Source organism: Triturus cristatus, chromosome 3_2 (genome assembly GCF_964204655.1).
Source record: "Triturus cristatus chromosome 3_2, aTriCri1.1, whole genome shotgun sequence".
Lineage (NCBI taxonomy): Eukaryota > Metazoa > Chordata > Amphibia > Caudata > Salamandridae > Triturus > Triturus cristatus.
Genome location: NC_140584.1, coordinates 1,198,517,792 through 1,198,532,223, shown reverse-complemented (window position 1 = coordinate 1,198,532,223; position 14,432 = coordinate 1,198,517,792). Strand labels below are relative to the sequence as shown.

At 48.8% G+C, this 14,432-nt stretch overlaps 1 protein-coding gene across 4 annotated transcripts in view; it reads right to left on the bottom strand.

The window, feature by feature from the left end:
• Positions 1-14,432, bottom strand: part of ATG9A (autophagy related 9A) — a 396,601-nt gene that overhangs the window by 141,335 nt on the left and 240,834 nt on the right. For all 4 annotated transcript variants that reach the window (XR_014980113.1, XR_014980114.1, XM_085650154.1 and 1 more), the window contains exon 12: positions 5,641-5,870. Coding sequence is in view for 2 of the 4 variants with exons in the window: in XM_085650154.1 (XP_085506280.1) it covers positions 5,641-5,870 (230 nt within the window). In the remaining 2 variants the exon portion in view is untranslated. The remainder of the gene's footprint in view (positions 1-5,640; positions 5,871-14,432) is intronic.

The window sequence follows — 14,432 nt, the reverse complement described above, 5'->3', positions numbered from 1 at the left end:
GTGGATTGATGGTGTTGTCATGGCAATAAACAACAAAACGTTTCCACTTGGCGGCGTAGCACGCTCTAGTGGTAGGTCTTCTAGCTTCTCTGATGACGTTCATACAGTGAGGGGGAAGATTTAGGTACCCGAATTCTAGGATTTCAGGAGCCAGATCGCAAGGTTGAGCTGTGCTGGGTCCGGGTGCCTGATCTCTCCATGGTTCTGGGTTAAGAGGTGTGGAGAGAGGTGTAGTTTTTGGTGCAGCACTACAGATAGTTCCAGCAGTGTGGTATACCACGGTTGTCTGGCCCACGTTGGAGCTACTAGGATTAGTGTGAGGGAGTGTTGTTGTAGTTTGCGCACCACTAGGGGAATGAGTGGGAGAGGCGGAAAAGCGTACGCAAATCTGCCTGACCAGTTCATCCATATCGCATTTCCTTTGGACAATGGGTGTGGGTATCTGGCGGCGAAGCTTGTGCATTTGGCGTTTTCGTGGGTGGCGAAGAGGTCTATCTGTGGATGCCCCCACATTTGAAAGTACGGGTGATGAACTTGCGGGTGAAGCTCCCACTCGTGGAGCTGTTGTGTCTGCCTGCTGAGCAGATCTGCCACTGTGTTTTGGACTCCTGGGACATGCTGGGCTCGGAGAAAGATTTTCTGGGGTATCTCCATATGCTCTGTGCTAGGTGAGAGAGCTGTGGAGAGTGTGTGCCGCCTTGTTTTTTAATATAATACATGGCTGTCATGTTGTCTGTTCGGCTCAGGACTTCCTTGCCTGAAATTTGAGTTTGAAAAGATTTTAGGGCTAAGAAGATTGCTAGTAACTCCAGATGGTTGATATGGAGTAACTTTTGTTGAGGTGTCCACTTGCCCTGTGTGGTGAGATGTAGTAGATGAGCTTCCCAGCCAGAGAGCGATGTGTCCATTATCAGTACTATTTGAGGAACCGGGTCCAGGAACGGTCGACCTTTGGAAAGGTTTATGGTGTTCCACCACTGCAGAGAGCGATGGGTGCGACCGTCTACCAACACCAGATCTGTTAATTGACCCTAGGCCTGGTTCCATTGGCGCGCTAAGCACTCTTGGAGAGGACGCATCTGGAGTCTTGCGTGAGGCACTATGAAAATGCAAGAGGCCATCATCCCTATTAGTTGCATAAACACTCGAGCTGGAAGGGAGTGTTGTAGTGCGAATTTTGCGCGTAGAGCTTGAATGCTTGCAATCCTGGCAGGATTGGGGTAGGCTAGTGCTCTTGAGGTGTCTATGGTGGCACCGAGGTATTGTTTTATGTGGGATGGTTGGAGATGGGACTTCTGGTAGTTTACTGTGAAGCCCAGCTGGTGGAGTAATTGAATGGTGGTAGATGTGTGTTGGACACACTGATTGTATGACCCGGCTTTTATCAGCCAGTCGTCTAAGTATGGGAAGACGTGGATGTGTTGTCTTCGTAAATGTGCTGCTACCACTGCTAGGCACTTGGTGAATACCCTTGGCGCTGTTGTGACTCCGAACGGGAGCACCTTGAATTGGAAGTGTTGTCCGTCCACTACAAATCTGAGGTATTTGCGGTGAGCTTTGTGCACCGGAATGTGAAAATACGCGTCTTTTAGATCTAAGGTGGTCAAAAAGTCGTTTTGGGAGAGGAGCGGAAGTACCTGCTGAAGCGTTACCATATGAAAATGGTCGGAGTGTATGTAGGTGTTTAGGGGCCGGAGATCTAGGATGGGACGCAGAGTCTCATCCCTTTTTGGTATGAGAAAATATAGGGAGTAGACTCCCATGTTTTGTTGGTTGGTAGGAACGGGTTCTATTGCCTGTTTTTGTAGGAGGGAGATTACCTCCTGCTTTAGGAGTATTAAATGTTCCTGTGACATTGGGCGCTGCCTGGGTGGAATGTTTGGGGGGGGGGGGGGTAGATATTAGTTCTAGGCAGTAGCTTGATTGAATTATTTGTGTCACCCATTTGTCTGAGGTGATGGTAGCCCAGACGGGAAGGAAATGTTGTAGTCTGCCCCCGACCGGAGTGGAATGGTCTGGGGGGAGTGGGGGGGGAAGTCATTGGGTAGGCGTTGTGGCAGAGCGGGCGTTGTTTGTTATTATTGTTATCCCTAAGCCGCCTCTTTGATAACCCTTCGTGAAGGTGGACTGAGTGGGGGATTTGTAGGAAGTGGACGCGGTGTCTGAGGAGTAGCCTCTAGATGTACTTCGAAAGGAAGAGCGGCGAAAGGAGCGTCTAGGAGGGTGTGACTGTAAGGCTCCCATGGACTTCGCCGTATCCGTCTTCATTTTTTCTAGGGCCTCATCCACCTATGGGCCAAATAGATGTTCCTGGTCAAAGGGATGGTTAAGGATGAAGGCTTGTACCTCCGGTTTAAACCCTGATATTCTTAGCCAGGCATGGCGGCGGAGGAGGACGCTGGTATTGATGGCCCTGGAAGCTGTGTCTGCTGCATCTAAGGCACAGCGTATAGAGGTGTTAGTAATAGTCTTACCCTGTTGAATTAGTTTGTTGGCCCTAGCTTTATATTTTTTTTAGGGAGGTGGAGCATTATGCTTTCTAACTCGTCATAATGTGCCCTGTCATATCTGGCCAATAGTGCTTGAGTATTGGCGATACGCCACATATTGGCTGCTTGTGATGCAGTGCGCTTTCCTGATGCGTCCAGTAGCTTTGACTCTTTGTCAGGTGGTGGTGCTTCGCCTGACGCCTGGAAATTTGCCCTTTTGCGTGCAGTGGACACCACTAGGGAATCTAGTGGCGCTGGCCCTCTGATGTAAGAGGGATCTGTGGGGGCAGCTTTGTATTTCTTTTCTATGCGCGGGTTAATGACCCTGGCCCTAACTGGGTCCTTAAAAACCTCTGGCACATGCTTTACCACTCCTTTAAGCATAGGTAATATGGAAGTAGACCTATGTGTGGTGTTGAATGTGTCGAGGAGGAAATCTTCCTCCACGGGGTCGGTATGCAAATCTACCCCGTGATAGTGTGCCGCCCTTTGAAGTAGATGGTGGAACCCCAGTGAGTCTTCTGGTGGAGATGGCCTGGAGGGGTAAAGGTCTGGGGATCCTGTAGGAGTGGGGTCCCCTGTCGGTAGGTCCTGGGGGACATCCCCTATGTCATCATATGGGTCCCCGTGATCATCATCGTGTGGAGAAGGGGTGGGAGAACGATGAGGTTGGGGTGGAGGAGGCGGGGGGGGTGGAGGTGGAGAAGGTGGAGGAGGTGGGGAAGGTATTCTCAACGGAGAGGTTGCAGAGTCCTTCTTCTTTGGAGGCGGAGGTGGAGCAGGCTTCTCCAAATGTCTCTTTTTGGAAGAAAGTGTCAAATGTCCAGTTTTTGGATCCTTGGTGATTGTTTTCTGCAAGCGATCCAGTGTAAATAAGTCCGGTGAGGCTGATCTGTCCGTCGGCGCCAAAGGGCTCGGGGCCGTTGGATTTTTAGGCTTTTCCGTGCCGGTACGTTCGCGCCGAGATGGATTTCGGCCTCGAAGTGGCGGTGCCGGTGGCCTTGTGTGCTTTGGTCGGCACCGAAGGTGGTGTCAGTGCTGAAGAGCTGGGTTTCGACCCCGAGTGCTTCGGTGCGGAGCTCGGTGTCGACAGGGGGGGTCTGCTTCTTTTTCGGTGCCGAAGCGTGTTTATCGGCACCGGGGATAGGCTGGCTCGAGCCCGAGCCGCCGGAAGGCTTGCTTGGCTTCTTCACCGGGCCCGAAGGTGGGGTGTTGGAAGCAGTGTCCTTGGTCTTGCCTAGGCCCAGAGGCGAAGGTTTGACCGGAGCCTTTTTCGGTGCCGGCAGAGGTGCGGGGGGGGGGGGGGGGGGTCAGTACTCACGACCCTCTGCGCCGGGGTGATGTCCTCCACATCTGAGTCGTCGGCTTCGGAAGCGATAACGAGGCCCTCTTCGGTGTACCGCTCTGGAGCGTCGATGCCTTCTCCGAAGATGTCGTCCAGAATCGTCGTCGAGGAGTGCGCCATAGTTCTTCTGGCTCTTCGGTCCTGAATAGTCTTTTTGGACCGGAAGGACTTACACGCCGGACAGTCTCGAGCCTCGTGTTCAGGGAAGAGGCAGAGATTGCATACCTTGTGGAGATCGGTGTGGGGGAATTTGGACCCACATCGAGGGCACTTTTTAAATGGAGTCCTTTCCATTAGCCAGGACCGAAGCTTGGAGAGGCCCGAAGGCCGCCGTCGACGACTGGAACTGAAGGTTCGTGCCGATGAGAAGGGGTGTCGAGTGGTGGGAGATCGCGATCGAAACAATACCGCGGTTTGGGGTGAGGATTGCGCGTCGACCGTCAAACTGGAAGCTGTTCGGAACCGGAGCGCGAAGATCACATCCGAGCCCGATGGCGGAAAAAAACAATCTGAGGATGGAGCCGAAGCCCATGCGCAATACGATGTAAAGGAGGAGTCACCGAACTCGTGACTTCCAAAGACTTTCCAAGAGGAAAAACAAACTGCAAACATCCGGGCCCAACACCAGATGGCGATCTATGCACAAGTGTGTAATCTGCAGCTCATATGCCTCGAACATATTATATATTTTTTAAAATTATGATTGTATTTTACTTGTAGAAATGGCGGTGCATATTGTTGTTGCATCTCACTTCCTCACAACCCTAGATTCTGCCTTCTCAGTTTCTCACCACTGATGACTTGCCGGTTTACAAGTACCTGGTATTAGCTAACAATGTTAGTGTGAGAAAACAGTCTAAACTACTACCCTGATTGCAAAAAAGATGTGTCTCTGACTGTAGACCTTAAGTACCACAGTACAGTCTACTACAGAAAAGGTTGTGTGTCTGATTTCAGGAACCCCTAGCAATGACTGAAGGCACCGCAGCCTGCTAGAGAAAAAGGTTTTGTGTCTTAATCCAGATGGCCTGCTACAGAAAGGCTGAGCCCGGGGACCTCTAGTTCCCACTTACGGCAGTTCAGCCTCCTTCAGCAAGAATGAATGTTTGATTGGAGGGATCTCTACGTACAAGCATCAGCAAAGCTGACTTGCGTTTTTAGCTACAACTTTTCAGTTGCAAGGTTTCAGTAACAAGTCAGTCCTATTGGTTTTGGCAAAGCTTATTTCTCCTCCCCTTTCTTCTGCTCACGGATGGGATCTTTAGTAGTCCACTTGACACAGGAGCACATTATGGACAGATCCTTCAGAAACCAATAATGCAGGCACGGCATTTGCAGAAGGTATCTAGTACACGCGACGTCCACTTCCAGGCAAACTGCTTCATGGAATTCTTAGAGGTTAGGGCCATGGCGACAAAATGTAGCTTCTACAAATTCCAGCTTTAAATGACACCATCAACTAGTGGAATTCAGTAGAAATGAGGCAATTTTTACAAGTAAAATAGCAGGCGTAGATTTCATACTAATATTTACTTACTTACTTGACACGAGCGACTAGTTCTTCCCCTAGCCCGATACACTTCAACGAAATATTCATGTTGGCCCAGTGTTTTAATGTTGTGAGCCCTCTCTAAGAGCTTCACGTAAAGTTAGAGGCCCTGTAGACTTTAAGTAGGGCAGAAAGGACATCTGAGCATTTTGCTGGGCATCCTGCATGCATCAAACTCTACATAGGGCCCGATGACTTTGGGAGAGAGTACCGACCATCATAAACTGAAGTTTCCATCATACACTTAGTTGACTTACCTTGATCCCACCATTCCTCCAGGGGGTGGCGGCTGAGACCGTTCGTTCAGCACATCAGGGACCTGGAAGCCGCTCTGTCTCTGAAGACTAGACTGCTGCGGAGAGAGAGACTTGAGAGCAGAGGCCACTTCAGACACAGCAGAAACATGGCGGGCGACTGGCGCATCCCTTCCCACATGGGCTGCCAGCGAAGAGGGGCCGGCAATGACATTGGCTATCAGGCTGTGCGGCTGCAAGGAAACAATTCAGGTTAGCAGGATCTATAAGAGAAGGAAGTCACCTGAAATGTGTCCCTCCACTCCATGTAGAAGCAGCAGACACGTAGGACCCTGAAGAAGCACGTGACTCATCGAAACAGCCCTCACATGGTGAAGGAGAGGAAGGGGACCCAGACACCCTCTGTGGGAAACAGTTTAAGCGCACATACATACATGACTACTAAAGTCTATCTAGCGAATGAAGAGAATAAGGATGTCACATAATTAACTACTAGAAAATATGTAACATCATTTGAACTGCGGGTTTCAAAGACAATGCTGGGCTGTTGAGGAACAAGACCGTACAAATGACGCCAGGGCCCTCATGTGCCCCTTCATGTAGAAAGAACACCATTTGCTCTTTTTTTACCCCACTTTCCCAAAGATATTGTATTTATTATAGTGCGGACCGATACAGGCAGACTAAACAAAGAACCCAATGTCAAGAAGGGAATATTCTTCAAAAGAGAAACAAGAGAGCCAGCCCAAGTTCAAAAGTGAGAGCGAGAGAAAGAGCCATGAGAAAGAGGTGGGGGAAGAGGAGGATGAGGGAATGTGGCAATGCACCTTAAGGGTGCAGTAAGGTCTGAAATGTGTGTGCTGGGGGAGCAATAATGTACCCTAAAACTACCCCACTTGGGAAAGAAGTCTTTTTTCACGTAGAAATGTGTGGTGCTTACGAAGGGCATGATAAGAACTGCGGTGTTCAGAGATGGAGCCGCTTGTATTATATTCTTTTTTTGCTTTTTCTCAGCTCCTCCTATGCTAGGTCTGCTTGTTGGGCAGTCACTGGACAAATCAGTTCAGTTTCCCAGTCTGCAGATTTCCAATTCCATATACCTAGAAAGTTAAACATCAGTCTTTACACTGATCAGAGGGATAAGGTCCATTGTTACTGCTGTGAGTGAGTTAACACATACAACTAGGGCCGTTTTATGGTCCATAGTGCAGGCCTTTGTCGCCTCCCTCCTGGACACAACATTATTAAAATTAGCTGGCCTTCTTTCTTCAACACTCATCACACTGAAGGATGACCTGTGTGCTACAGCACCGGCTGTTTAGGGATCCTGACGTTTCAAGGGTATAGCTCACATCTTGTGATCTGTGTGCCACAGCATCGGTTGTACCAGGATCCTGGTGTTTCGAGTGTATAGCTCACATCTTCTGACCTGTGTGCCACAGCACTGGTGGTATAGGGATCCTGGCGTTTCAAGGATATAGCTCACATCTTGTGATCTGTGTGCCACAGCACTGGTTGTACTGGGATCCCGGTGTTCCGAGTGTATAGCTCACATCTTCTAACCTGTGTGCCACAGCACTGGTTGTATAGGGATCCCGGTGTTTCAAGGGTATAGCTCACATCTCCTGATCTGTGTGCCACAGCACTGGTTGTACTGGGATCCTGGTGTTTCGAGTGTATAGCTCACATCTTATGAACGGTGTGCCACAGCACTGGTTGTACTGAGATCCCGGTGTTCCGAGTGTATAACTCACATCTTATGAACTGTGTGCCACAGTACCGGTTGTACTGGGATCCCGGTGTTCCGAGTGTATAGCTCACATCTTATGATCTGTGTGCCACAGTACCGGTTGTACTGGGATCCCGGTGTTCCGAGTGTATAGCTCACATCTTATGATCTGTGTGTCACAGCACTGGTTGTACTGGGATCCCGGTGTTTCAAGGGTATAGCTCACATCTTATGATCTGTGTGCCACAGCACTGGCTGTACTGGGATCCTGGTGTTTCAAGGGTATAGCTCAAATCTTATGATCTGTGTGCCACAGCACTGGCTGTACTGGGATCCCGGTGTTTCAAGGGTATAGCTCACATCTTATGATCTGTGTGCCACAGCACTGGCTGTACTGGGATGCCGGTGTTCCGAGTGTATAGCTCACATCTTATGAACTGTGTGCCACAGTACCGGTTGTACCAGGATCCCGGTGTTCCGAGTTTATAGCTCACATCTTGTGATCTGTGTGCCACAGTACCGGTTGTACTGGGATCCCGGTGTTTCAAGGGTATAGCTCACATCTTATGATATGTGTGCCACAGCACTGGCTGTACTGGGATCCCGGTGTGTCAAGGGTATAGCTCACATCTTATGATCTGTGTGCCACTGTACTGGGATCCCGGTGTTTCAAGGGTATAGCTCACATCTTATGGTCTGTGTGCCACAGCACTGGCTGTACTGGGATCCCGGTGTTTCAAGGGTATAGCTCACATCTTATGATCTGTGTGCCACAGCACTGGCTGTACTGGGATCCCGGTGTTTCAAGGGTATAGCTCACATCTTATGATCTGTGTGCCACAACACTGGCTGTACTGGGATCCCGGTGTTTCAAATGTATCTTAGAGGCTTAGAATCAGTCATATTGGCTCTCAGGATACTAAGAAGCCCAAATAAAAACAACTCAACTTATTGTTTGCAACTTATTGTACCTTGCTTATAACAATATAACTTATTGGTTATACCAGAATAGTCCACGTATGTGTAATCTTATGGAACACAGACCCTAAATATACTGAGGTGGACTCCCAATAGCAATTTTTTTTTCCCTGGAGCAGTACTTGCATCACCCTGATGTGAAGCATGCAAACCTCTCTTCCTCCTGCTTGTCTGACAAGCACAATAAACATTTCTGCTTATGGAGTTTGCAGCCACATACAGGCTTGTGAGCAGCATAAGTGTTTATGTACCAATCCAAGTATTGTTGGCACCACAGACAACTCATAAATAATGAGTGATAAAGTCAGGGCCTCCTTCACAATGAACCTCTCTCTACGAACCACCAGTATCTTAGTCTTGTGGATGGAGCTGTGAGGATACGCCTGCCACCAATGCACGTCTAGAGATGATACCCATGGTACAGCACCCGCTGATGCTGACATTACCAATCTTGCAAACGCGGGACATTTCTCTTCCCTAAGAGAATTGTATAGCGTGTCCCTAAGAGGAGCTCCATGTATTTTCAGCGTGGTGTATTACACTCAATCAGAGAAGGGGTGTACACAAGGGTACCCAAACTTGTAGTGCCGGAGACGACTTTCCCTACCTAAGCCTATAAATAGGTTCCTTAAGGCAAAGACACACACCCTTCTTGCCTAGATCTCCTGGTGAGAAGAAACTATGAATTAATTGAGGTCAATCCGTTCAACCCCTGACAACTGGGAACCCTCACTTCCCTAGAGCCTGCTGTTAATGTTCATTCAGCTTATGCACATAAATTTGAAAATGGGGTACCTTTTCTGCGTACAACACAGATGTATCACCAGGGTTCATGGGTGCCCCAAATGGGAGGGGCACTATGGGTCATTTACACATGCATGACCTCCCCATTCAAAATGATATTTTTAAGTGAACATAAAGCACCAGGGTCCGATCACGCAGACGGGAATATTCTAACGCACAAAAGGCTTACAAGCATGTAACTTATCCTTCCTTCCCTTTCTGTTGTACCTTGGTGGATGTCCCCAGACCTCACATCAGCTAAGATGCAGTGGTCTTTGCATAGAAGAGAGGGCTGGGCGGCATCTGACATGAAGGGTAAGAGTGAGAGGTGAAATATCAGAAAGGTCAACAACTGCAATCCATCATCTAATACCTTCCTCCCACTTTGTACCCATTCTATTTGCGCCCTTCTACCTTGTAGCTTTCTCTACTTTTGATCTGGGGACAGATTACTTCATATCGGCAGCAAAAAAGTGTTAATTTGCACCATTTGCAGCAACGAATCAATGCAAAAGGAATATGCTACTTACCAGTATGCATCTGTTCTTGGCATGTAGAGCTGCAGATCTACACACTTGTGCATAGATCGCCATCTGGTGTTGGGCCCGGATGTTTGCAGTTTGTTTTTCCTCTTGGAAAGTCTTTGGAAGTCACGAGGTCGGTGACTCCTCCTTTGGATCGTATTGCGCATGGGCTTCGGCTCCATCCTCAGATTGTTTTTCGCCAGCAGGGAAAGATGGAGCGTAGTAGTAACAGTGAAGATGCCTATGTGTGTGCTATCTAAATAAGATAAACTGGAAGAGATAAAGGTAGCCGGGGAGGCGGGTGGGCGTGTTTAGATCTGCAGCTCTACATGCCAAGAACAGATGCATACTGGTAAGTAGCATATTCCGTTCGAGGCATATGAGCTGCAGATTACACACTTGTGCATAGATTATATAGCAGTACCCACCATTAGTGACGACCACCCGTATCTGTTGCAGTGGTTTGAAGCAACGTTTTGAGTACAGCCTGGCCCACACTAGCTTGCTGCTTAGTGTGCATATCTACACAATAGTGTTTGGTGAAAGTGTGCGGTGTTGACCATGTAGCTGCTTTGCAGATATCATCTAATGGGATGTTCCCTAAGATTGCCATGGAAGCCCCTATTTTTCGTGTAGAATGGGCTTTCGGGGGAATGGATAGCGTTCGCTTTGCTTTATGGTAGCAGATTTGAATTCATTTTACAATCCACCTAGCTATCCCCGATTTTGAGATGGGGTTACCTTTGTGTGGTGGAGAGAAAGAAACAAACAGTTGTTTGGTCTTACGGAAAGGTTGTGTTCTCTGAATGTAGTAAAGTAAGGCTCGTTTGACATCCAGTGTGTGAAGAGCCCTTTCTGCAACGGTCTGTGGTTGCGAAAAAAATACTGGTAGTTCTACTGTTTGGTTTAGGTGAAAGGGAGAAATTACTTTAGGGAGGAATTTTGGGTTGGTGCGGAGAACAACCTTATTATGGTGGATTTGGAGAAAAGGTTCTTGAATTGTAAGTGCTTGTATCTCACTGACCCTTCTAAGGGAAGTGATGGCTACAAGAAAAGCGGTTTTCCATGTTAGGAATTGTAGTTCGCATTTATGCAGAGGTTCGAAGGGAGGCCCCATTAGCCTTGTGAGAACGATATTTAAGTTCCACACAGGTGAGGGTGGCACTCTGGGGGGAATTATTCTTTTAAGGCCTTCCATGAAGGCTTTAATGGCAAGTACTCTAAAGAGTGAGAGATGTTGCCTGTTTTGTAGGTAAGCTGCAATAGCTGCGAGGTGTAGTCGAATGGACGTATAGGCTAGATTGCACCTTTGTAGGTGGAGTAAGTAGCCTATTATGTGTTGAATGGACACGTCCAGTGGATTGATGGTGTTGTTATCGCTATAAACAACAAAACATTTCCACTTGGCGGCGTAGCACGCTCTAGTGGTAGGTCTTCTAGCTTCTCTGATGACGTTCTTGCAGTCTGGGGGAAGATTTAGGTACCCGAATTCTAAGATTTCAGGAGCCAGATCGCAAGGTTGAGCTTCGCTGGGTCCGGGTGTTGGATCTCTCCATGGTTCTGGGTTAAGAGGTGTGGAGAGAGGTGTAGTTTTTGGTGCGGCACAACAGATAGTTCCAGCAGTGTGGTATACCACGGTTGTCTGGCCCACGTTGAAGCTACTAGGATTAGTGTGAGGGAGTGTTGTTGTAGTTTGCGCACCACTAGTGGAATGAGTGGGAGAGGCGGAAAAGCGTACGCAAATCTGCCTGACCAGTTCATCCATATTGCATTTCCTTTGGACAATGGGTGTGGGTATCTGGCGGCGAAGCTTGGGCATTTTTGGCGTTTTCGTGGGTGGCGAAGAGGTCTATCTGTGGATGCCCCCACATTTGAAAGTACGGGTGAAGAACTTGCGGGTGAAGTTCCCACTCGTGGATCTGTTGTGTCTGCCTGCTGAGCAGATCTGCCACTGTGTTTTGGACTCCTGGGACATGCTGGGCTAAGAGAAAGATTTTCTGGGGTATTGCCCATCTCCATATGCTCTGTGCTAGGTGAGAAAGCTGCGGAGAGTGTGTGCCGCCTTGTTTTTGAATATAATACATGGCTGTCATGTTGTCTGTTCGGATCAGGACTGCCTAGCCTGGAATTTGACTTTGAAAAGATTTTAGGGCTAAGAAGATTGCTAGTAACTCCAGATGGTTGATATGGAGTAACTTTTGTTGAGGTGTCCACTTGCCCTGTGTGGTGAGATGTAGTAGATGAGCTCCCCAGCCGGAGAGCGATGCGTCCGTTGTCAGTACTATTTGAGGAACCGGGTCCAGGAACGGTCGACCTTTGGAAAGGTTTGTGGTGTTCCACCACTGCAGAGAGCGATGGGTGCGACCGTCCACCAACACCAGATCTGTTAATTGACCCTGGGCCTGGTTCCATTGGCGCGCAAAGCACTCCTGGAGAGGACGCATCTGGAGTCTTGCGTGAGGCACTATGAAAATGCAAGAGGCCATCATCTCTATTAGTTGCATAAACACTAGAGCTGGAAGGGAGTGTTGTAGTGCGAATTTTGCGCGTAGAGCTTGAATGCTTGCAATCCTGGCAGGATTGGGGTAGGCTGGTGCTCTTGAGGTGTCTATGGTGGCACCGAGGTATTGTTTTATGTGGGATGGTTGGAGATGGGACTTCTGGTGGTTTACTGTGAAGCCCAGCTGGTGGAGTAATTGAATGGTGGTAGATGTGTGTTGAACACACTGATTGTATGACCCAGCTTTTATCAGCCAGTCGTCTAAGTATGGGAAGACATGGATGTGTTGTCTTCGCAAATGTGCTGCTACCACTGCTAGGCACTTGGTGAATACCCTTGGCGCTGTTGTGACTCCGAACAGGAGCACCTTGAATTGGAAGTGTTGTCCGTCCACTACAAATCTGAGGTACTTGCGGTGAGCTTTGTGCACCGGAATGTGGAAATACGCGTCTTTTAGATCTAAGGTGGTCAAAAAGTCGTTTTGGGAGAGGAGCGGAAGTACCTACTGAAGCGTTACCATATGAAAATGGTCGGAGTGTATGTACGTGTTTAGGGGCCGGAGATCTAGGATGGGCCGCAGAGTCTCGTCCCTTTTTGGTATGAGAAAATATAGGGAGTAGACTCCCATGTTTTGTTGGTTGGTAGGGACGGGTTCTATTGCCTGTTTTTATAGGAGGGAGATTACCTCGTGCTTTAGGAGTATTAAATGTTCTTGTGACATTGGGCGCTGCCTGGGTGGAATGTTTGGGGGGGTAGATATTAGTACTAGGCAGTAGCTTGATTGAATTATCTGTGTCACCCATTTATCTGAGGTGATGGTAGCCCAGACGGGAAGGAAATGTTGGAGTCTGCCCCCGACCGGAGTGGAATGGTCTGGGGGGAGTGGGGGGAAGTCACTGGGTAGGCGTTGTGGCAGAGCGGGCGTGGTTTGTTTTGCCTCTGCCTTTATTATTGTTACCCCTATAGCCGCCTCTTTGATAACCTCTCGTGAAGGTGGACTGAGTGGGGGATTTGTACGAAGTGGACACGGTGTCTGAGGAGTAGCCTCTAGATGTACTCCGAAAGGAAGAGCGGCGAAAGGAGCGTCTAGGAGGGTGTGACTGTAAGGCTCCCATGGACTTCGTCGTATCCGTATCCTTCTTCATTTTTTCTAGGGCCTCATCCACATTTGGGCCAAATAGATGTTCCTGGTCAAAGGGATGGTTAAGGATGGAGGCTTGTACCTCCGGTTTAAACCCTGATATTCTTAGCCAAGCATGGCGACGGAGGAGGAAGCTGGTATCGATGGCCCTGGAAGCTGTGCCTGCTGCATCTAAGGCACAGCGTATAGAGGTGTTAGTGATAGTCTTACCCTCTTGAATTAGTTCGTTATATTTTTCAGGGAGGTGGTGCATTATGCTTTCTAACTCATCATAATGTGCCCTGTCATATCTGGCCAATACCGCTTGAGTATTGGCTATAAGCCACATATTGGCTGCTTGTGAAGCAGTGCGCTTTCCTGATACTTCAAGTAGCTTTGACTCTTTGTCAGGTGGTGGTGCTTCCCCTGACGCCTGGGAATTTGCCCTTTTGCATGCAGTGGACACCACTAGTGAATCTAGTGGCGCTGGCCCTCTGATGTAGGAGGGATCTGTGGGGGCAGCTTTGTATTTCTTTTCTATGCGTGGGTTAATGACCCTGGCCCTAACTGGGTCCTTAAAAACTTCTGGCGCATGCTTTACCACCCTTTTAAGCATAGGTAATATGGAGGTAGACCTATGTGTGGTTTCGAATGTGTCGAGGAGGAAATCTTCCTCCACGGGGTCAGTATGCAAGTCTACCCCGTGATAGTGTGCCGCCCTTTGATGTAGATGGTGGAACCCCAATGAGTTTTCTGGTGGAGATGGCCTGGGGGGGTAAAGGTCATCTTGTGGGACGTTGGGGATATCAGGGATATTGTAGTCGTCCCATGGGTCTGGGGATCCTGTAGGAGTGGGGTCCCCTGTGGGTAGGTCCTCGGGGATATCTCCTATGTTATCATATGGGTCCCCGTGATCATCATCGTGTGGAGAAGGGGTGGGAGAACGATGAGGTTGGGGTGGAGAAGGCGGAGGGGGTGGAGGTGGAGAAGGTGGAGGAGGTGGGGAAGGTATTCTGAACGGAGAGGTAGCAGAGTCCTTCCTCTTTGGAGGAGGAGGTGGAGCAGGCTTCTCCAAATGTCTCTTTTTGGAAGAAAGTGTAAAATGTCCAGTTTTTGGATCCTTGGTGAGTGTTTTCTGCAAGGGATCCGGTGTAAATAAGT